At 41.1% G+C, this 22238-nt stretch overlaps 1 protein-coding gene across 3 annotated transcripts in view; it reads left to right on the forward strand.

Annotated features, from left to right (window-relative positions):
• LOC126213530 (uncharacterized) overlaps positions 1-21725 on the forward strand; it is a 65717-nt gene extending 43992 nt beyond the window's left edge. For 2 of the 3 annotated variants that reach the window (XM_049941377.1, XM_049941375.1), the window contains 2 exons: positions 5619-5699; positions 18477-21725. In XM_049941377.1, coding sequence (XP_049797334.1) covers positions 5619-5699; positions 18477-19283 — 888 coding nt within the window. In that variant the 3' untranslated portion in view covers positions 19284-21725. The remainder of the gene's footprint in view (positions 1-5618; positions 5700-18476) is intronic. The other variant, XM_049941376.1, reaches the window with a different exon arrangement.
• The last annotated feature ends 513 nt before the right edge of the window (positions 21726-22238 follow it).

Raw genomic sequence — 22238 nt, forward strand, 5'->3', positions numbered from 1 at the left:
TACCGCAAGTGATACAAAATACTGTTTTTTTAAGTGTAATTTTCTAAAGAAGTTGTTGGTAGGGTTGTGGTTGTTCTGGAAAATCTATAATTCTCAGGTAAATAAATTTTACCTGGAAATCTCAGAGAATTTCAGTAATTCTGTAGAATCTTGTGGAATTCTGTGTTTTTAACCTAACATTGGAGCTTAATTTTATTGAGCTTTATCAGTCACGAATTTTAAAATACTTAATTTCATAGTGTTAATTATTTCAATATTAGTCACTATAGATTATCAATGTTTATAAAAACTGCTGCTAAAGTATAGCGGAGAGTAAAGAAAAGTCACTACTGTTAGCTGGTCAAACCCCTCCCCACCTGTTACTGTTAACTTCTCAGGAGCCTTTTATGACATATTCTTCTCCCCCCCCCCCCCCCCCCCCCATTACATGGACTTGTCAGAGAATATTTTTTTCCAAGTTTGAATAGCTACCCTGTCTAGACCAGGGCCTGTGGCATGCATAGTTGGGTGTTCTGTGTAGCAGTGTTGTCAGCACTCGCTATTAGGTATGGTGGGAAGCAAAGGGTGTGTTTATACTGCCGGTTCTGCACAGCCAGTGAGAGAGGAGTGTTTTGCAGCAGTAGAAAAAGGAATATTGCAACAACGTCCACAGTCGTAACACAGTCAGAAGAAATGGACAAATATTTTGAACACAGATTAGTCATCCTGTGCTGCTTGGTCTCAAACCGACCACAGCCATAAAATTCATGACACATTCAGGATGAAGCAAATATTTATGACAGCTGAATTAATAAAGCTGTGGTGTTAGGCACTAACGTAACTGCAACCTTATAATTCATGACATATTTGTAAAAAATGTGATGACAGAGATCATAAATTTTTTTCAAGTGAGACACGCATTCTAGTCTAACCTAGATCTTGTGTTAAGGTCAGTGTATCACCACGACCAGGTTTCTTATAGTCTTAACATTTGTTGCATTCCAGTCTAACCACACCCTCATCATTTGTGCCATATTTGTAAAAAAAAATAGCTAAATATTTGTGGCAACAGCAAAGAGGAGAAACAAAGCCTTATCAACCTGGAAATGTTGCCTTCATAAATTGCATTACAAGGAATTTACGAGTTTGCTACTCTCACAACAGGTCATTAATTAACTTTGTTGATGAAACTCCCTGGCAGATTCCAACTTGTGTGGATAGTTCAGTTGGTAAAGCACCTTCCTGCATAAAGCAAAGGATACAGTTTTAATTCCTGACCCAGCACACAGTTTTAATTTACTTATTATTTTTATTTTATACTTCTACTTCCGTAGGAGCAAATTGAGGAGCAAATCTCCAAGGTAATGGAACATGTCAGTGCATGAAATTACAAAATTAAAGTAATAACAGATAAAAGAAAATGTTTATGAATACAAAAAAGACGAGCTATATGTTTAAGTAAATGCAATCGACAATATAATATAGGAATCAGCTTAATTTTTCAAGGAACTCTTTGACAGAATAGGAGTAGTTACCCATGAGGAGACTCTTCAGTTTCAATTGGAAAACATGTGGATTACTGCTAAGGTTGTTGAATTCTTGTGGTAACTTACTGAAAATGGATGCAGCAGTATACTGCACACCTTTCTGCTCATGAATCGAGGAAGAGTGATCCAGATGCAAATTTGATTTCTGCCTAGTACAAACACTAGTGGACGGGTTGAGAAGAGATTCGTGAACTTACACCACTTACTGCCTGAACTGATGGTTTCTGAGCCAAAAATTGTTGAATTGTGTGTTAGAAACTGTAAAAACTGAGTCTTCAGTGATTTGGCGTTAGTATATTTTCTACAAGCCATAAACTTCCGTCATGAAGTGCACTATTTGAAACCGGGCCAGTGTTGCACACAACATCCTTCACTACGAAGCTAGTATAAATAAGGGAAGGATTGACCCCCACAGTGATCCTTGCCCCCCCCCCCCCATTTACCAAGTCCCACCACTCAGACCCCACTGCATAGCCATTCTCAACACTGTGAATAATGACCTATTGCTGTCTGTTGTTAAAGTAAGAGATGAACCAATTGGGAGCTACTTCCCATATTCTTTAATGGTCCAACTTCTGGAGCAGTATTTTGTGATCATCACAATCAAATTCCTTAGTTAAATCAAAAAATATGCCTATCATTTGAAACCTTTTGTTTAATTCATCCAGTTCCTCACAGAGAAAAGGGAATACTTCTAAAGCCAAACTCTAGATTTGATCTCAAATTATGTGATATAAAGTAATTAATTATCCTTATATAAACAGCCTTTTCAATAACTTTAGCAAACACTGATGGCATAGAAATAGGTCTAAAATTGTCTACATTATCCCTTTCTCTCTTTTTATAAGGCGGCTTTACTACTGAGTACTTTAATCGTTCAGGAAACTGACCATTCTTAAAGGAACTCCATCGTAACCACGAGAGTCGTTAGTCTTCAGTGATTCAGTTATTGATTCAGTATCACAGGAGTATTTTGGATGTCAATATCGGAAAGGTTACATGAGTCCCTGCAGAAACTAAGTATTTATTTAATTCACCAGCAATGCTGAGAAAATGATTGTTGAATACTGTACATATTCTGACTTACCAGTAACAGATATATTTTTACTACGAACTGACTTTATATTGCTGACCTAGTATTGTTGAACAGACACTTCCTTCACAACTGACCATATGGTTTTAATTTTATTGTGTGAATTAACTATTCTATTTGCATACCACACACTCTTTGCCTTCCTAGTAACATTTTTAAGCACCTTACAGTACTTGTAATGGACTAATGTAGCTATATTATGACTTCTTCTAACATTTTGATAGAATTCCCACTTTGTTCTACATGATATCCCCATCCTGCTAGTCAGCCACCCAGGCTGCCTTTTATTGCTAGTACCCTGTTTAGAATATTCAAATGGAAAGCAACTCTCAAAGAGCATGGGAAGTGTGTTAAGGAATGCATTTTATTTGTCATCTGTGCTAACAGCACTGTAAACAGCCTGCCATTCTTGTTTCTTAACAGGGTTTAAAACACTCTCTGTTGCTGTTGGATTACCTTTCCTGCATAGTTGGTAATTATATGAGACATTTGTTCAGTCTTTTAGTGTTAAAATTTGTGCATCATGGTCTGAAAGGCCATTCACCCATTTCCTAACAGAATGCCCATCTAGTAATGAAGAATGAATAAAAATACTGTCTGTGGCTGTGCTACTGTTCCCTTACACTTTTGTTGGAAAAAAACAGTCTGCATCAGATCATATGAGTTGGGAGATCTGGCAACATCCTTTTCCTTGCACAATCACATACAAAATTAATATTGAAGTTACCACATATAACTAATTTTTGGTACTTCCTATAAAGTGACCAAGAATCCTCTGTAGCTTGAGTAGAAATGCTCTGAAGTCATAGTTAGGTGTTAGGGGACATATAAACAACAACAATTAGAAGTTTAGTTTCACTAAATTCAACTGCCCCTGCACAACATTCAAATATCTGTTGAGTGTAGTGCCGTGTTAACGCTAAGGACTCAAACGGAATGCTGTTTAATAACGTAAATGGCCACTCCCCCAGTCCAAAAAGAACTCCTTGAAAAACAGCCAGCTAATCTGTATCCTGGTAAAGGAAGCCTCTGAATAGTCAAATTATTAAAGTGGTGCTTTTTTTATACCAGTAATGTCTGATTGAACATTTATAAGCAATTCACTAACTTTATCTGTAATACTTCTTATATATTGATGAAATATGCTAATTCTTCTGAACTTAAGTACCCAACCTCTTCTGAAGCTGATTCCTTTGTCAGAGGGACTTCCCTTAAGCAGGTATACCTATCAGCTGAATTGAGTCTAAAAAAATGCAGCTTTAATACCAACTACTACAGGAATTTTTCCACAAGTGATCCCACCACCACTCACCGCACTGTCACCTATAAGGTTTGCGAGGTTCCCTTTCCGTACCTATTGAGGTGCAGGCCACGCCTAGTGAAATCCAATCTCTTGATATTCTCAACAGACATCACTGCAATGTGATCCGTGCCCTCTGCCATCAGTGTCTTCTCCAGCCCCATGTTAACACGTGTAACAGCAACATCAAGGTGAGGCCAATCATGACCCTGAAACAGTTGCACAAAGTGCACATTAGTGCCACCAGGTTGAGTAGATATCTTTACCAGGTCACCACTTACATCATGTTCCTTGTCCCTATCAAGGCTATACCATCCTCCACCCACAATCACTACCTTATCCTCTTTTGTAAAATTCCTACATAACTCCCCTGTACTGTCAGTCACGTGAGCCAACTGTGCACTATGCTTCACAATGCTGGTGACCTGGTACTCACTCCCCATTCCCCAACACTTCCTGCAACTGCTGGCCCACACCTCTACCGTGTGATTTACCTAGCAGCAGAACCTTCTTCTTTCTGTTAGAATTTGTGACTGACTTAGGTGTCCTACTGCTGCATGTTTCGCACACTTACATCTACAAGTGGCTCCTCTCCACTCAGCTCTGACAGTTGGTCAAATCTATTGCATATCCACAACGTACAGCTATCTGAATAGCACCCCCTCCTAGGTGCCTTCTTACCAACAGCCAGTTACACTTTCCCCAGCACCCTTCACCTTCCTCAACCCTTCTAGTTCCTGCTTTGTGTCTTGTAACTGCACTTGAAGGGCATAAATCTTATGCTCCTGCTCCTCTATCAACTTATTTCTACTTCAGATTCTGTATTCCCAGGAGAGTATTTCGCATGAATTCCCACTGGCTTCTCCACTGCACTCCTCCCACCCGCCCCCTTCAAGAAAATACTTTGAACAAATCCCACACCGTAACCCACTACTCACAAACATGTGACGATGCCCACACTTGTCACGTAAAATAAAATTTTAAGTTACTGAAAAAACTAAACGTCTACATTACCTAAGTTCAGTTACAACAGTAGAACTATTCAAAGATCTGTCGATAGTGATCTCGAAATTATCTCTCTTCTAAGAAAGCAACAACTTCTATCAGTACTACTAAACGACAACTAATACCAATACCACGAAAACTTCACACAGTTTTGAAGCTAAAACCAAACATACAAGCTGCCACTGGAACATCCAATGAAATTAATATAGTGAATGAAAATTTTACTGAAATATTTCACTAGGAACCATAAAAAAGTTAGCTGAATACTACTGCCAGGAAGTTTCCATATCACACTCCACTGCAGAAACAAAATTCATTCTGTGACCATTGTTGGTATTTGATATTACACCAATGATTTTACGGCTACGTGAAAAGCTGTCTCAAACGAAGTCATTCAAATTAGTTTGTGCGTGAATCAAGTAACTGTGCTGAATTTCCTCATAGAAATATATGCCGAAAATTATTTCAGTTTTTGCAGTGTGAGTCACTGCTTGTTGAGGTATGCGATACTTTTGTTGTGAGACTGGGGAATCTGAATTTATTGAGCTGTTTGAAGTTTTATAGGAAAGATCCACATAACTGTATCTTGATACATTTACACTGAAGTTTTAAGGGAGACATCAGTATAATTGTGTCTCTTACATTTTTAATGTTGTAACACTCCTCAGTTTCTTTTTTCCCTTTCTAATTTCAGATACCTGCATGCTTATCTGTGAATGGAAGTTCCATCAATGGCGAAGAAGAAGAAGCCAAAGTGTCAGAGGTGGTGGAAAAGGTATTTTTCTGAAATTTGACTCTTAGTGTAAACGAAGTTACTCCAGTTGCCACGGCATCTCTAGAGAGTTTCTGTTTCATATTATGAAGACTATCCACAAAGCAACCTCTGTTTGACTGTAAATAACGTACTGTAATAGTTATACTAAACTTTTTAGAAGAATCTCAAATTTATCAGCTCCCGTAATGAGTTGAAAAACTCTCTCGTCATAACATCCTGTCACCTGAGCTTGCAGCCACAGTGGCAGCATCAAAGTAGTGCGGGGTGCAAACTACTTTTTCATATCACTTGAAGCCAAGTATGGGTTCAGGGCTGGTGTTCAAATACGTCCCATTTGTGCTGATGCAAAAATTTGTGTGTTCGCTGCCCCATCACCTTTAACAGCTATTTTACATCTGTGTAAGCATAGAAAACTTGCCTTTCATCACTGATGACAGTGTCATTCAGAAGTTAATACCTGCATCTTACGGAGCACCAATTATGCACAGAGATTTATGGTTCTGTCAAAGGACTACAGGTACCCAATAAAAACAGAACTTGGAGATTCTCTAATTGTTTGGTCACCATCTCGCGCAAAACAATTGAGATGTTCTGAAACACTGGTTTTTATATGGATGTATTCATTTGTTGACAACTACTAGATAACGGAGGTTTGTCATGGTGAAAATTTTTCCTCCATCTTTCGTGCACATTAAACCATTGGTATACAGCACATTCACTTGTCGCATTTGATCTGTATACACAGGATTATGACTTCCTCTAGAAAAAGTGGGAAATTAGTCATTTGTTACAATTCACTTTGAGATTCTGCTTCGGAAACAATCAGTTGGGTAAGGAACAGTGAAGAAGGGCATTGAGATGTTGTAATGTTGTTTTATCACAGCTAATTCCAGCATGCTACCCAAATGTCAGGAATCTTAGTTTTTGTTCATTATTTATTGTATGATTGCATCTCTTGCCTCTGAGAATTTGTCATGGAGTTATGTATTTGTTATTCATAAAAGAGCAAAAGTAAATTTTAATTTTATGGAAAGTGTAAATAAGGTAAATATTTGAATACACATGTCAGATCAGCACCGAATGTTCAGTCTTCAGTTCTTTTCCGGTAGTTTCAGTACTAGGATGTATTTTGTCAACTTTCGTGTAGTGTTGTGGATCAAATTAATGTTGTCAGAGTGTCAGGTTTTCAACATGATGTGACATGTTATTGTTATCAAAGCTTTGTGACATTACATTCTAGTGACAACAGTTTGCAGCATCTTTATACAAAAATTTCTAAATGTTTGATGTTTTTGGACAGTGGGACATGTTGGTAATAAAGAAATTTCCAGGAGTGTTGTTAAAACTTTAAATATTGGCTGAACTTGGAATCTGTGTTACTAAATTGGTAACCCGGTTCCTGGTGCACATTCTCAGTTTGAGGTTGCCTATCTAATGGTGTCCAGGGGCAACAAAAATTTGATTCTTAATATTTCATGTAATTACAATTGACCAAATTCAAAATGCTTTGATAATGAGAGTATTTAGTTACTTTCGATAACTTCTAATATAATTTTGAACCTTTTCTAAACATCGTTTGTTTATTTGCTCGACATAAAATAAGTAACTCATTACTTCATTTGTAAAGTAATCAGCAGTGTGAAGCTGTTTGTACCTGGTAGTTTGATTCTTTAAAGAAACACGCTTTACTAGAGATCACTAATAGGTGATGTGGAAAACTTAAATTTCTTTTGTGGCCATGAAAACTAGTTCCTTTACTAAGGACACCCAGGAGAAATGCCACAATTTAATCATCGTATCCCTAAAAGATGTATGAAATAAGTATTATTGTCAATGGTGTTGAGAAACTGCTGAAATCGTTAAATTTTAACATAGATTCACGGCCCCATGGAATCCCTATTAGATTCTGTACGGAATTTGCCGTTGAGTTAGTCCCTCCTTTAACTATAATCTACTGTAGGTCCCTCGAACAAAAAACTGTGCCCAGTTGTTAAAAAAAGGCACAGGTTACATCCTTCTACTAGAAAAGTAGTAGAATTGATCCACAAAACTATATTCCAATATATTTGGCATTGATTTGTTGTTGTATCTTAGAACATGTTGTGAGCCCAAACATAATGACGTATCTTGAACAAAATTACCCCCTCAATTCCAAAAAGCAAAATTCCGAAAACATTGATCACATTTTTCTCACATGGCGTACAGAAAGCTTTGGCTCAAGGCAGCCAGGTAGATGCAGTATTTCTTGATTTTCAAAAAGCATTGTGTTGCAACCCTTGCTGTTCATATTGTATATTAATGACCTTGCAGACAATAGTACAATCAGGATTTTTTTTCAGGTGATGCAGTTATCTGTAATGAAATACTGTCTGAGAGAAGCTGCATAAATATTCAATAAGTTCTTGATAATATTTCAACATGGTGCAGAGATTGCCAACTTACTCTAAATGTTCATAAATGTAAAACTTGACACTTCCCAAACAAAAAAAGTAGTATCCTATGAATATAATATCAGTGAGTCACTGTTGGAATCAGCCAACTCATACAATACCTGGGGGTAAAACGTTGTAGGGATGTGAAATGGAATGATCACATAGGTTCAGTCATGGGTAAAGCAGGTGGTAAACACCAATTTATTGGTAGAATACTGGTGAAGTGCAATCAGTGTACAAAGGAGATTGCTTACAAATCAGTCATATGACCGGTTCCTGAAACTTGCACAAGTGTACGGCACCTGAACGTAATAGGACTAACAGAGAATATTGAACGTATACAGAGAACGGCAGCACAAGTGGTCATAGGTTTGTTTAATATGTGGGAGAATGTCACAGAGATACTGAATATGCTGAACTGAAATATTCTTGAAGATAGATGTAAACTGTCTGGAGAAAGTGTGTTAATAAAGTTCCCCCTGGGGGCGGAGCTCACGGTTCTTTTATGAGTTTGTGTTTGATGTGCACAGGGCTCTGAGCTATTACAGTCCATTCTTCCTTCCCTGGCTGTATTTCCTTCACCGTGCCCTTCCCACCCTATCCCCACTTCTTTCCTGCTTCCCCATCCTTCCCCTCTTTCCGTGTTCTGATTTATGTCGACCTGGCTATCATCTTGGTTCCCCGTATTGCTTCCAGTTCAGTTTAATCCATCCTGTTCTCTTTCATCCTTTTTGCCATTTAGATCACCGATTGGGGTTTGACCTCCATTTCTACATTTTCTGTTTTTTGTGTAAACCCTTTGGGGAAGAACTCCCTCGCAAACATCTACATTTTGGATCGTCTCCCTCCTTCCTTCCTCTCTTCCTTTGCTGCCGTAGCCCCCCCTCCACCGTGCTAGGTCACCAGCACGTGTAGCCGCTGTGTGTGGTGGGGCAGGTATGTACCCATCTGGCTGAGCCCACCTAACAATGCAGGGATCGCACTACTGATACCAGAGCTGTCACCATTGCTTGTGGGCCTGGGGCATAGGAACTCTTGGCAATGGCTGCTTTCCCTGATACCTCGTCTGTACTAGGATGGACAGGGTGGACAGGGACACATTCATCGCCACAAAGCCTTTTTTTTTTGGGGGGGGGGGATATAGAGGACAAGGTTTGGTGAGGTGGAGCCTCTCCACAAGATTCGGTCGGGCTCCTTCTTGATCAAAGCTGCTTCTTCCGCCCTGCAGCTCTTCATACTTGCGATTGTCTTGGCAATGTCCCAGTCTATTACCTCTCACCAGTCTCTGAATGTGGTCCAGGGAGTGATTTTTCATAGGGACCTCATCCTGTAAAGTGATGAAGAATGCCAGGCCAGTCTGGAGCTACATGGTGTCAATTTTGTTCAATGTGTGCAGAAGAGTCGTAAAGACAAGCGCATTGATGTTGGTGCCTTCATTCTGGCTCTCAAGGAAGATACCCTCCCAGAGAAGATAAAGGTTATGTGAAGCTGTACGTCCCACCACCCACGAGGTGTTTTCGGTGCTTGCGTTTTGGGCATATGTCTTCCCGCTGTATCTCGGACCCTCTGTGTGGTAACTGTGTTAATACCCACTGTGTGAAGGAAGCCCCTGTGTTCTGCCCCTGTGTTCCACCCCTCTCCTTGGTCACCAGATTGCCCAGCTTACTAGAGAGAGAAGAAGATCCAAGAGTACAAGTTCCTTGATCGTCTGCGTTGTGCTGAGACTAGCCAAAAATATAAGTCTTACTCCTTCGAGCATCGTTGAGGAGCTTTTGCCCCTGTTGCATCCTTTCCCCCGTCCTACCCCTTCCTTACCCCAGCCCCGTCCCTTCCCCCTCTCCCTTCCCCCTCCCCCTATTCATCCTCCTCCGGGTTCCCATTCCTTCTCCTTTGGGAACTGCTCCCACTCTCTGGTCGAAATAGTGCCCCTCTTCTTTGGCACCTGCCGGTGATCAGGCTTCCCCTGGGACCACCTCCCCCCTTCCCCCCCTTCCTGTGGCGTCTGATGTCAGAAGCCTACTATGACACTTAGCCACGATATACAGCATCTATGCGTCCCATCCACCCATGGTCTCCTGTGCTCTCGTAGTTTGGGTGTTACAGAAGCCTGCTCTCCCTCTTTGCCCTGTCCTCCTCCACTTCTGATAGAGAAGAAGTATAAGAAGAAAAATAAGAAACAACATAAGTCCGTGGTCAAGGTCACCCCGGTCTCCCCAGAGTTGTCATCTCGCCCCTCACAGCCGAGTCTGATGTCTTATCTATGGATGTCACCCTATCCTTGTCGGTGAAGACCAGCGACTGAGTGAAACGACCTCCCCTCGGCTTCTTTATGTCTAACCTGGACTCTCACCACACGATATTCCAGTGGAATTGCATTGGATATTATTGTCACCTATGGGAAATACAACAGCTTGTTTCCTATTGTTCTGCTTTCTTCTGTGATGACAACTCTCCAACGTTTTGTAGTTATTGGGCATTTTTTCGGAACCGTGTCAGTCCCGAGATAGCATCTGAAGGGTGTGCACTTTGGTTCGCACCGATGTCATTAGTGACTGGATCCCCCTTCGCACCAATGTGTAAGCAGTAGTGGTTAGAGTGCAAACAGCCCCAGCATTCACTGTTTGCACACTCTACCTACCTCCCTCCAGGCAGACTTCATCCTTACATCGAATACAGCAACTCCCGCCCCCTATCTCCTCCTCGGGGACTTCCGTGCACAACATCCCCTGTGGGAGAGTGCCACTTCGACAGATAGGGATCTTCTAATTGACTAACTTAATACAGACCTTGATTTGTGTCTCTCAGTGAGGGTCCGCTACCCATTTCAGTGCCGCTCGTGGCACATTTACTGCTATCGATCTCATAACCTCCTTCCCTGCTCTCGCGACTTCCCTATCACCCCATAATGATCTTTGGGACAGTAAGCACTTTCTGGTGATTCAGTCAGTCCCCTGCCACCATTGTTGCGCATTTGTAGGGCCAGTTGTCCTTTATATACATCTGCTGTGCACTTAGACGCCTCTCTGTCGAATTGCATTGATGTGGTAGTGCAGGGTCTCTCTACCACTATTTTTCATGCTGCTGGCACTGCTATCCTCCTATCCACCGGTTCCCTTTGTTATGGATCGGTGGCGTGGTGGACCGAGATCGTAGCAGTCGCCGTCCAGGACTGCTGACACGTGCTTTAGTGATTTAAACAACACCCTTCGCAGATCGACCTCCTCGCTTTTAAGTGTTAAGCAGGAATGATGGGAGTGCTGTGTTTCCCCCATGGGGATGTATGCCTTCTCATCACAGGTTTGGTCCAAGCTCCATAGTGTTCTGTTCCACCAGTGACGATCAACTGTCCAGTATCTTATCCTTCAGGTTTCTCTGTGTACTGATCCATTGGTCTATGCAATACACCTTGTGACACACTGCAACATCATTGGCGTTCTCCCCCTATCTTGCTACATTTTTCCGGCACAAATGCTGAGTTGAACAGACTCCCCTCTGTTTGTACCCCCACCAGGCTGAACCCTTCACTGAATGGGAATTCTTGCAGGCTTTATCTCTTCACGTGACATGGCTCCAGCTGTGAATTCCATCCACAACCTGGACTCCACTCAGAGGCAATATCTGCTCAGGGTCTTCAGCCACATTTGGCTCACAGGTGCCTTCCCCTTGCAATGGCGATACAGTGTAGTTATCCCTGTCCTTAAACTCGGGAAGAACTCGACATGTCTCGACGGCTACCGCCTGATTAGCCTAACGATTGTACTTTGTAAACTGCTCGAGATGATGGTTAGCTTCCAGTTATGTCAGGTACCGTATTTACTCGAATCTAAGCCGCACTCGAATCTAAGCCGCATCTGAAATTTGAGACTCGAAATTCAAGGGGAGAGAACAGTTTTAGGCCGCACCTTCAAATCGAAACAAAGTTGGTCCATTGTAATATGAGACACAATTTAGGTCGAATGAATGACGATACAGCTACAGTAGTTTGATTCGAGTCGTACACTTAGCAGTTAAGCTTTACCAGGTAGCCATTGCTATGCGTCAAGCGTGCTTCGTCTGGTTTGAATTGATTGTTTATTTTTCTTTGATCTGATAAATGCTGTTCTCTTTGTTGTAGGTGTTTACGTCACACTAAGCTGAAAATGCATTACTGTACTGTGTCATGCATTGTTTGTCGCATTCTGATAATGAGTGTTTACGACCTGTCTCTGTTCGCGGCATGGCTTGCTTCTGTGCACGCTACTGCCGCTTAAAAAAAAAAAAAAAGGAGAGAGAGAGAGAGAGAGAGAGAGAGAGAGAGGAATCGTCTCAGTAGCGAAACAATGGCAAGAGACTGCTATTTTCTGTTACCTGCACTCCTGCTTTCTTTGATAATCATCAACAAGAACCAAATAATAGACAATGTATGATAGAAGATGTTCTGAACGAGAGTTTAGTGAAAATTTTTCTCCATTTGAAAATCTTCGCAGACGCCTCTTTAGTACATTATATTCTGCACTGAAATTAGTCATCTTAGATTTAAAAATCTAGTCAATTGCCGTGCTTCATTTCTGACTGTATCACTATTAGGCATAAGAATAATACGAATATAAACATGGGATGATATCTATATTCTTCCGCGTTTGCTGTTGTCTCACTCTAGTTTCGTAGTTTGTTAGGCAGACAGGATTTAAATGAGATAGCAGCAAACACCAAAGAATACATGACAAAATGTTTATATTCGTATTATTCTTACGGTGAAGAGAATACTGCATGTGATTCACAATTCATAAAAGTTCCTATAAGGAACCATCTCTTTTCACATGTAGGAAAAAAATTCAGAACATACAGTTGGCCATATTGACAAACATCCCAAATAGTCTTGCCAGTCGGATTTTCGTAGTACATTGAAATGCTGCTACATTCGAAGATGAACAACACTGAATTTGTATTTGCTTCGTTGGATAATGTATGAAAATGCAGTGGTAGAAACTCGGGGCGGAGAAAAAAGCTCGTCTTCCACCTTTTTTTTAATTTATTTACTGACGCGGAGGATTTGGCACCAGTATTTATCTTTGTGACAGCAAAGCGTGCCTGTGTAGCGCTACATATATTCGATGGCAGAAGTTAGTTGTGGCGGCACCTACCAACATTTTTCAGAACTTCCGCTTACTTTGCACTCGATTTTAAGCCGCAGGCGGTTTTTTGGATTACAAAAACCGGAAAAAAGTGCGGCTTAGATTCGAGTAAATACGGTACTCGTATCTCAGGACCTTTTGTCCCCGTATCAGTGTGGCTTCCGGGAAGGATGGTCTCCAACTGATCATTTACTCAGTCTCCCATGGCTTCCAGTTTTCTACCTCCAAAACCCAGGTTATGCATTTTTTCATCGACCCACAGCACACCTTGATCCAGAACTTTATTTAGGTGACCAGCTCCTAGATGTTGTAGTGCAGTCCCTTCTCTTGGGCCTTATTTTTGATAAAATGCTGATGTTGTGTCCCCATATCCACCACCTGAAGACTACCGTATTTACTCGAATCCAAACCGCACTTTTTTTCCGGTTTTTGTAATCCAAAAAACCGCCTGCGGCTTAGAATAGAGTGCAAAGCAAGAGGAAGTTCTGAAAAATGTTGGTAGGTGCCGCCACTAACTTCTGCTGTCGAATATATGTAGCGCTACACGGGCATGCTTTGCAGGCGCAAAGATAAATACTGGCGCCAAATCCTCTGCGTCGGTACATAAATTTTTAAAAAAAGGTAGAAGACGAGCTTTTTTCCTCCGCCCCGAGTTTCGACCACTGCATTTTCATACATTATCCAACGTAGTAAATACAAATTCCGTATTGTTCATCTTCGAATGTAGCAGCCTTTCAATGTACTACGAAAATCCGACTGGCAAGACTGTTTGGGATGTGTGTCAATATGGCCAACTCTACGTTCTGAATTTTTTCCTACCTGTGAGAAGAGACGGTTGCTAATAGGAACCTGATGAAATGTGAATCACATGCAGTATTCTCTTCACCATAAGAATAATACAAATATAAACATTTTGCCATGTATTCTTTCGTGTTTGCTGCTATCTCATTTAAATCCTGTCTGCCTAATGAACTACGAAACTAGAGTGAGACAACAGTAAACGCGGAAGAATATACGTATCGTGTCATGTTTATATTTGTATTATTCTTTTGCCTAGTAGTGATACAGTCAGAAATGAAGCACGGCAACTGACTAGATTTTTAAATGTAAGATTACTCTAATTTCTGTGTAGAATTTGATGTACTAAAGAAGTGGCCGCAAAGATTTTCAAACGGAGAAAAATTTTCGCCTAACTCTCGTTCAGAATATGTTCTATCATACGCGGTCTATTATTTGGTTCTTGTTGATCATTATCAAAGAAATCAGCAGTGTAAGTAACAACAAATAGCAGTCTCTTGCCATTGTTTCGCTAATGAGACGATTCCTCTTTTATATATATATATATATATATATATATATATATATATATATATATAAAACAGAGGGAAACATTCCACGTAGAAAAAATATATCTAAAAAGAAAGATGATGAGACTTACCAAACAAAAGCTCTGGCAGGTCGATAGACACACAAACAAACACAAATATACACACAAAATTCAAGCTTTCGCAACAAACTGTTGCCTCATCAGGAAAGAGGGAAGGAGAGGGAAAGACGAAAGGATGTGGGTTTTAAGGGAGAGGGTAAGGAGTCATTCCAATCCCGGGAGCGGAAAGACTTACCTTAGGGGGAAAAAAGGACAGGTATACACTCACACACACACACACACACACACACACACACACACACACACACACACACACACATATCCATCCACACATACAGACACAAGCAGACATATTTAAAGACCTAAATATGTCTGCTTGTGTCTGTATGTGTGGATGGATATGTGTGTGTGTGTGTGTGTGTGTGTGTGAGTGTATACCTGTCCTTTTTCCCCCTAAGGTAAGTCTTTCCGCTCCCGGGATTGGAATGACTCCTTACCCTCTCCCTTAAAACCCACATCCTTTCGTCTTTCCCTCTCCTTCCCTCTTTCCTGATGAGGCAACAGTTTGTTGCGAAAGCTTGAATTTTGTGTGTATATTTGTGTTTGTTTGTGTGTCTATCGACCTGCCAGCGCTTTTGTTTGGTAAGTCTCATCATCTTTCTTTTTATATATATATATATATATATATATATATATATATATATATATATATATATATATATATATATATATATAAAATTGTAAGCAGCGGTAGCGTGCACAAAAGCAAGCCATGCCGCGAGCGGTGACAGTTCGTAAACACGCACTATCGGAATGCAACAACAATGCATGACACAGTACAGTAATACATTTTCAGCCTAGAGTGACGTAAACACCTATTACAAAGAAAACTGCACTTATCAGATCAAAGCAAAATAAGCAATCGATTCAAACCAGACGAAGCACGTGAAAAAGGAAGGGTACGCGTATAAATACGAACGGAGCGCCTGATGCATAGCAATGGCTACCTGGTAAAGCTTAACTGCTAAGCTTACGACTCGAACCAAACTACTGTAGGTGTATCGTCATTCATTCGACCTAAATTGTGTCTCATATTACAATGGACCAACTTTGCTGAAAATACTTGACCCTGTTCACCATTGTGGAGTGCATCTTGCTATTGACAGTCTCCTCACAGAAGTGGGGATTCCCTCTCTACAATATGATGGAGCCAGCTCCTGGTTTCTTACGCCATCACCATTCACCGATTCCCTGGCCATCCCGTGTACCATGCTCTCTTTGCAAATGAGGGACGTCTCCTTCCTGATAACTGCCCACGGGTGAGGTTGGCACTTTCAATGTGTGTCTCACTTCCCTCTGTCGGGATCTCTATGCCCGCTCTCTGGAATGCCCCTGTGTTGTAACAGTCACCACCCAGAAACCATGCAATATTTGCAAAAAATGTCAACAGTTTTGAAGTTTTTTGCCACTGAAATCTGTATTACACAGTGGATTTCATGTTTGGCAGGATCTTCAGTATTGTAATACTCATTTTAATATTGATATCCTTTCAACATACAAGGCATGTTCTAAAACTAAGGTCTGGTGACTAACATTTAACTGACTGTAGGTCTGAATGAAGTTTCACACATGCAGCCCTGTCTACTGACTCTTTAGGAAACAACTGCAATGTTCGTTTGATTCAGTATCATTTGCCAGTTGATGAGAGCAGATCACAATGGCCAAGACAATTGTAGATCCTGCCATTTGTGAAGTGCGGGAGGTGCTAAGATTTTTGCTGGCGAAAGGATCTTAAGCTGCTGAAATGTGTCGTGAGTTGTGCCTACTACACGAACCTGAAAAATGGGTGACAAACACGTTCAAAAATGGTGTCAATAATTTCAAATTTGCTGTACAAACGTCCATGATGAGCAGTATTTATACTAGCAACATTGTTGATAAAAGTGAACCGAAAACTTCTAAGCAATCAGCGCTTGATGATTATTTATCTGGCTAATGAATTCCAAAATGTTGCTTGAATCGCAGTTTACAGAATTGACACTGAACAGCTTGGATATCACAAACTGAGTGTGAGGGAGGTTCCAAAAATGCTCACTGATCAGCACAAAGAGCAGAGAAAACACAGTACAGACAGTTTTTGGAGCACTATAGACAAGGAGGAGATGAATTTGTTTCCCACATTGTTATGATCGACAAGATATGGATATCGTACACCAGTGCAGAATCAAAACAAACCAAATAAGTTTAAGCAATCTCTGTTCTCGAATTGAAAAGTGATTGCTATCATTTTTTGGGAAAAAAAGAGCATCCTTTTGATTGATTTCATGTACCATGGGTCAATAGCAGCTGATGTATTCTGTGAAATGCTGACCGAACTGAGACATGCAATCCATAATCGATGCAGTGGGAAAATGTCGTGTGGTGTAATCCTCCACTACAATAATGCACACCTTCACACACTGCCAGAACCAAGGAGAAGATTCAAGATTTTTGTTGTGAACGTTTTGAGCATCCTCTATACAGTCATGACCTTGTACCAAGTGACTATTTCTTCTTTTTGCATTTGAAGAAGTGGCTGGGTGGGTAACAAATGACGAACTCAAGACTGGTGTTACCAACTTATTCAGTGGCTAGTTGAAGACTCCTGTGAGAGAGGTTAAAGAAGAGATGTGAATGGCAATTATGTGGAAAAATAAAGTTGATATATAGTAAAATATTATTGTTGATGAGCTGAATTTTTTAATGCCAAATGTACCCTAGTTTTTGAATACACTTTGTTTACTCAAAATTATTAATTTGAGGAACAACATAGGAAGCTGATATTTGTAGCGCAAAATCTATATAACTTCAGCCCATGTCAGTGATGCATGCAGCAAATGTTGAATATAAGGGATCATTAGTTACTTTTGAATGAGCTGTTACTGGGTATTTATAAAAGAACAACAATACAATCTTTCTTAAGATTTATGCTTCAATATGCAAGGCAAAAAGTAATACAGCCTTTACCAAGTTAGTGTGAAATAATGTGACAAATGGAACCATACAGGGCATTTGTATTTTATAAAAGTATAAGTGTTTTACATTATAGATTTTTGTATAATTAATCTCTGCTTTTTCCTATAAAATCATGTTTTATGTTAGAATCCTAAGTGAACCAGCTTAAAATTTAAGTTTTGTACATTGATTTTAGTTATTAATTATTCTGCTAATATCAGACTTCAAAGCTTGCCTACATAAATTTAGAAGTACAATGTCAATCTACATTCATAGTCATTATTAGTTTTTGTGAAAGAAGCAAACTGTATCTGAAATTTTTGATTATGTGATGTAAACAGTGGAATGTCCTGTACTTTTGTATTTTTATCTAACATTATTAACTTTGCCACATGTGAAATGTGATTCCAGAATTATGCAAAATTCTCTTATTAGCAATCAGTAGTGTCAGCTTTCTACCAAAAATTGTCATTGCCAAAAAAAAAAAAAAAAAAAAACCCAAGAAGACAATCGGTAAATTGAAAAGATACGTATGTATCAGGTGCTTCACTGATTCAGAGTAGTGAATATTCCACTAGTGTTCTGCTGTTGTGGTTAAAGTTCAGTGGATACGGTAAGTGAATGAGAAGCAATGTAGTGTGGCTTCCACGCTGAGCTTAGTGACCAGGGTAAATGTAGTGACTGTTCTGTCCCCCTCACTGCTTCTCGTGCTAGATTGAAACGGAGGTTACTTTCAGGATAGCCCTCGTAATTTCTACAGATTATTATTATATGTTTAACAACTGAAAATTATGCATCTGTTGCACTTCTTATTTATGACGTACGTCTGTATTTTAACTTCTCATTTAAGGAACAGCAGCGTGGAAAAAGACAGCGGAGTGGAGCTCAGAAGCGCAAATTGAGAATGCAGCGGGCACTGGCAGCAGGAGAGAAGGTGATTCCCAGATCTGAACGATTGCAGAGAGGGAGAGCTCCGGCTAAGGTAGCTCCAAACTCCAGGCCCGTGGGTGCGACGAATGGCAAACTGGAGGTGTCTCCAGGAGAGGAAGCCGGTCATTCGGAACCGGGGCAAAACCCGAGTGACGGCCCCGCGTCTCCGTGCGGGGACCCGACGACCTCCGTGAGGATGGCCGTCGTCTGCAGAGGTTTCCCGTCGGTTAAGATCACCGAGGAGCAGCACGATGCGCTGCAGGATGCCCTGCTCGACAGGATCGAGCTGTCCGGTGGCACGCAGCCGTTGCAGTTCCTGTCTGCTCGGTGCACCGACGGGGCCTCGTATTTCATTTGCGCCAACAAGTGGACGGCGGTGTGGCTGGAGGAGACGATACCCGACATCAGCCCGTGGGGAGGTGCCAGGCTGAAGGTCGGGCCTGCCAACGCCGTGATGCGGCTGGCGAAGGTTCTCGTCTGGATCCCGAAACCTGCGAGCAAGAAGGGTACCCCCGAGATTCTGGCACTTCTGCAGAAGCAGAATATAGGCGTGCCATCTGCAGAATGGAAGGCCGTCAGCAGGAAAGATGCGGACGACGGCACGTCGCTGGTTCTCGTTATCGACGAGAAGTCTTACCGGGCACTGAGGGGGTACAAATTTAAACTGTATCTCGGTATGGGGCAAGTGTCCTTCAAGATCCTCGCGAGACCACCAGGATTCAATTGAATTAGTCTCTCCCCACCCCTACCCCCACACCCCTTCTCCGTGAGGGGTCAGTTCAGTGACCTCGCACACGTGATCGGTGGCTGAGAAACGTTTCTCGGCACCACTTTCAGGAACTGAGACTCGGGATTGTGGTCCTCAGGCACGCAGAGAGTAAGAAACTGTGTAGGTGGGTGTCCAGCTGTAAATCTACGTATTTTCTGATACATGGAGGCATTGGAGTGTTAACTGATTTGCTTTGTGGAGTTATACCAGCTTCGGTCACACAGGCATGGCTGGACTTTGGTTCCACACACCTAGTGCATACACCTTCCGGCAGAGCTCATTATGTGCTTCAGGCTGGTCTAACCTGGAACTGTTGATTAAGACTATGATACATTGCTCTGTGCTGTAGACAGTCATTATTTGAAAGTTACCAACTGTAATTTGTTAAGATTACTTCTCAATTGTAACATTTACCATGTTGGAGGATAAAATCCTCATGTATAATTAGGGGAAACTAAGTTTACCTCAGACTGCATTTAATGTTCTTCATTTTATTTTGCCATCACCAATTTCAAGGCTTTCAGCCTCATCATCAGATGTATTTAGTATAAATACATACATCAAATTGATATGTTGTACGTATATTATACGACTGTCTTGTCAACATAATTTTTCCTACAAAAGCTTGCCCTATCAAATGGCGGAAAGCTATAACATATGTGTGCACTGTCTAACCATTTGACAGCTATGAGCGAGACTTTGTAGCTGTGCTTCAAGTCCTTCATTACTACACTCATTGCAGTGTTCTGGGTGCTGAGTACTTCTGACTTGCTCATCGTTTCTCAGCTTGCTTTGTTCTTCCAGTCTTCGAACAGGCACTGGGAGAGTTAAGTTAGAAGTTATTTATAATTTTAGTCGTAACAACACTGCAGCCGCACAGATGCAGTGACGCAGAATCGCCAGAAGTCACAGGATGTACATTGCAGTGTAATCTGTTAAATGTCCAGCAAACTATGAAGTGAAGTGTGCTGTCACTCCACTGTTAACACTGATGGCAAAATTGCATAATGTACATCACATCACCAACACTCGAGTTCACTGCACGCTACAAAGTTTGGTGCCAGCCTGTTGAAGGTGCTGACATCAAATTGACAGTGAAGTCTCCGGAAGGAATTTTCACTTTGCAATGGAGTATTTGTTGATTGGGAACTTCTGTGTGCCAGACTGGGTATTAAATGCAGAACTTTCTTGGGCAAATGCCCTACTGAATTTTCCTAAGTTCAGAGTTGTCCTGCACACCTTACTGGACTAGCACTTCTTAAAATTAGAAATGTACAGTTTGCAAAAATACCACCTGTCAGGTTCAGAACAAACGATAAAGTGTGACAGAAGACAGGCAGTAGTGCAGCAATCTACTGTACCTCATATTCCACCATAGCTAAACAATAAAACGAGTGTATACCTCAAAAGTTCTACAAGAATGTCCTAGTTTGGAACAGGACCTGTAAGACTGACATCCATCAAGATGGCAGTCACCTAATTGGCACAGACATTGCTTCTGGTCAGTCTTGTGCCTACCGGAGCGATCCATTTTTATCGCTACAATCACATCGGTGTATCACCTGCCTCGGCACAGCACCTCATCTCATGTCGAGGGATGTGCTCTTGGGGTGTGCAGTCGTCAGTTGCTCGGCCACGCGTATCAGTAATTGGATTTCTCGGTGCACCTAAAGCTGCATTTTTATGCACCATATTTTGTGACAGTGTTGGCCACAACATTGTTGCTGGTAACATCACTGCATTGTGGCTACAATACGAGGCAGTGTAGTCGTACGGCCTGGCGACACTGCTGACGGAGCAGGCTGCTGCAGGTAGTTACCGAGGTATGGGTGATGTGTTGCCAGTCGTGCCCGTCTGGGGTGGAGAATATTTCACATGGTCGGGCCATATCTGCCTCTGTCCTTGTCTGTAAATACCTCTATCTCGCTCTCACTCTTTTTCGTGCAGACAGCACTGCAGTATTGAGTCACATAACAATATTATTTCACTTTCGTGCATTTACATAGACGCACTCTGTTTGTTGTCTTCAGGAATGTAGAAATGGGATAGCAGGAAAACCACGAATTTCATAAATGTGATTTATTTATGACCAGAGCTGTTGTGGAACATAGAAAGTAATATATATATAAAGAATGCAGTCTCAGAAATGACATTATTACTGCTACTATTTTAATTTGGAAGATCAGCGGCAGTGAGCCACAGCTGTATTCTACGTAGGTTCTGGCAACATTTAAACTTTTGTAAGTGTTGTCGCTTGTGCTTCCGTGTTTGTGACCGAGTATACATTGGCCTACTTTCCGTGTTCCACATCTCTTTCATACATGTATCACACGTATGAGGTCCATAGTTGTTGCAGTGTACTGGTGAACTACAATAAAATATAAATGTTAACATTTGATACTTCTGACAAACCTTAATGAATTTTTTGAGCCCTTCCACACAATCATTGAAAGCTTCCTGTATTAAGACACATACCGATGAAAAGTGTGATTTAAAAGTACATCAAACTTGTGTGTGAATCACCAGTAGCCACTAACCCAAGGGTGATTACTAGTCTTGCTATGATTGGTATACAGTCTCTCATATTGGTATTGCTCTTATCAACTCTCAAGCCAATTGCTTTTACAATATATTCAAATTGTGTTGGAATTGTAGAAAAGCTATCCACCCAGCATCAATCCATGACACAGAGTTTCAGTTGCTCTTCCCCTATTTAAAAGAAGAATGCACACACAATGTCTGATTTCACTTTTCCTTGTAAACATTTTTCTCCGTGGGATGCAAAAGCAAGAGAGCTGCAAACTCGTCCACTAATTCCCATCCATCTATTTTGTAACAGTAATGTGACCCCGAAATTTGTGTCTGCATTGTGTTGCTGAGTCATATTTAGGGCAATACTCAATTTCTGTGTCC

This window comes from Schistocerca nitens, chromosome 11 (assembly GCF_023898315.1).
Source record: "Schistocerca nitens isolate TAMUIC-IGC-003100 chromosome 11, iqSchNite1.1, whole genome shotgun sequence".
Lineage (NCBI taxonomy): Eukaryota > Metazoa > Arthropoda > Insecta > Orthoptera > Acrididae > Schistocerca > Schistocerca nitens.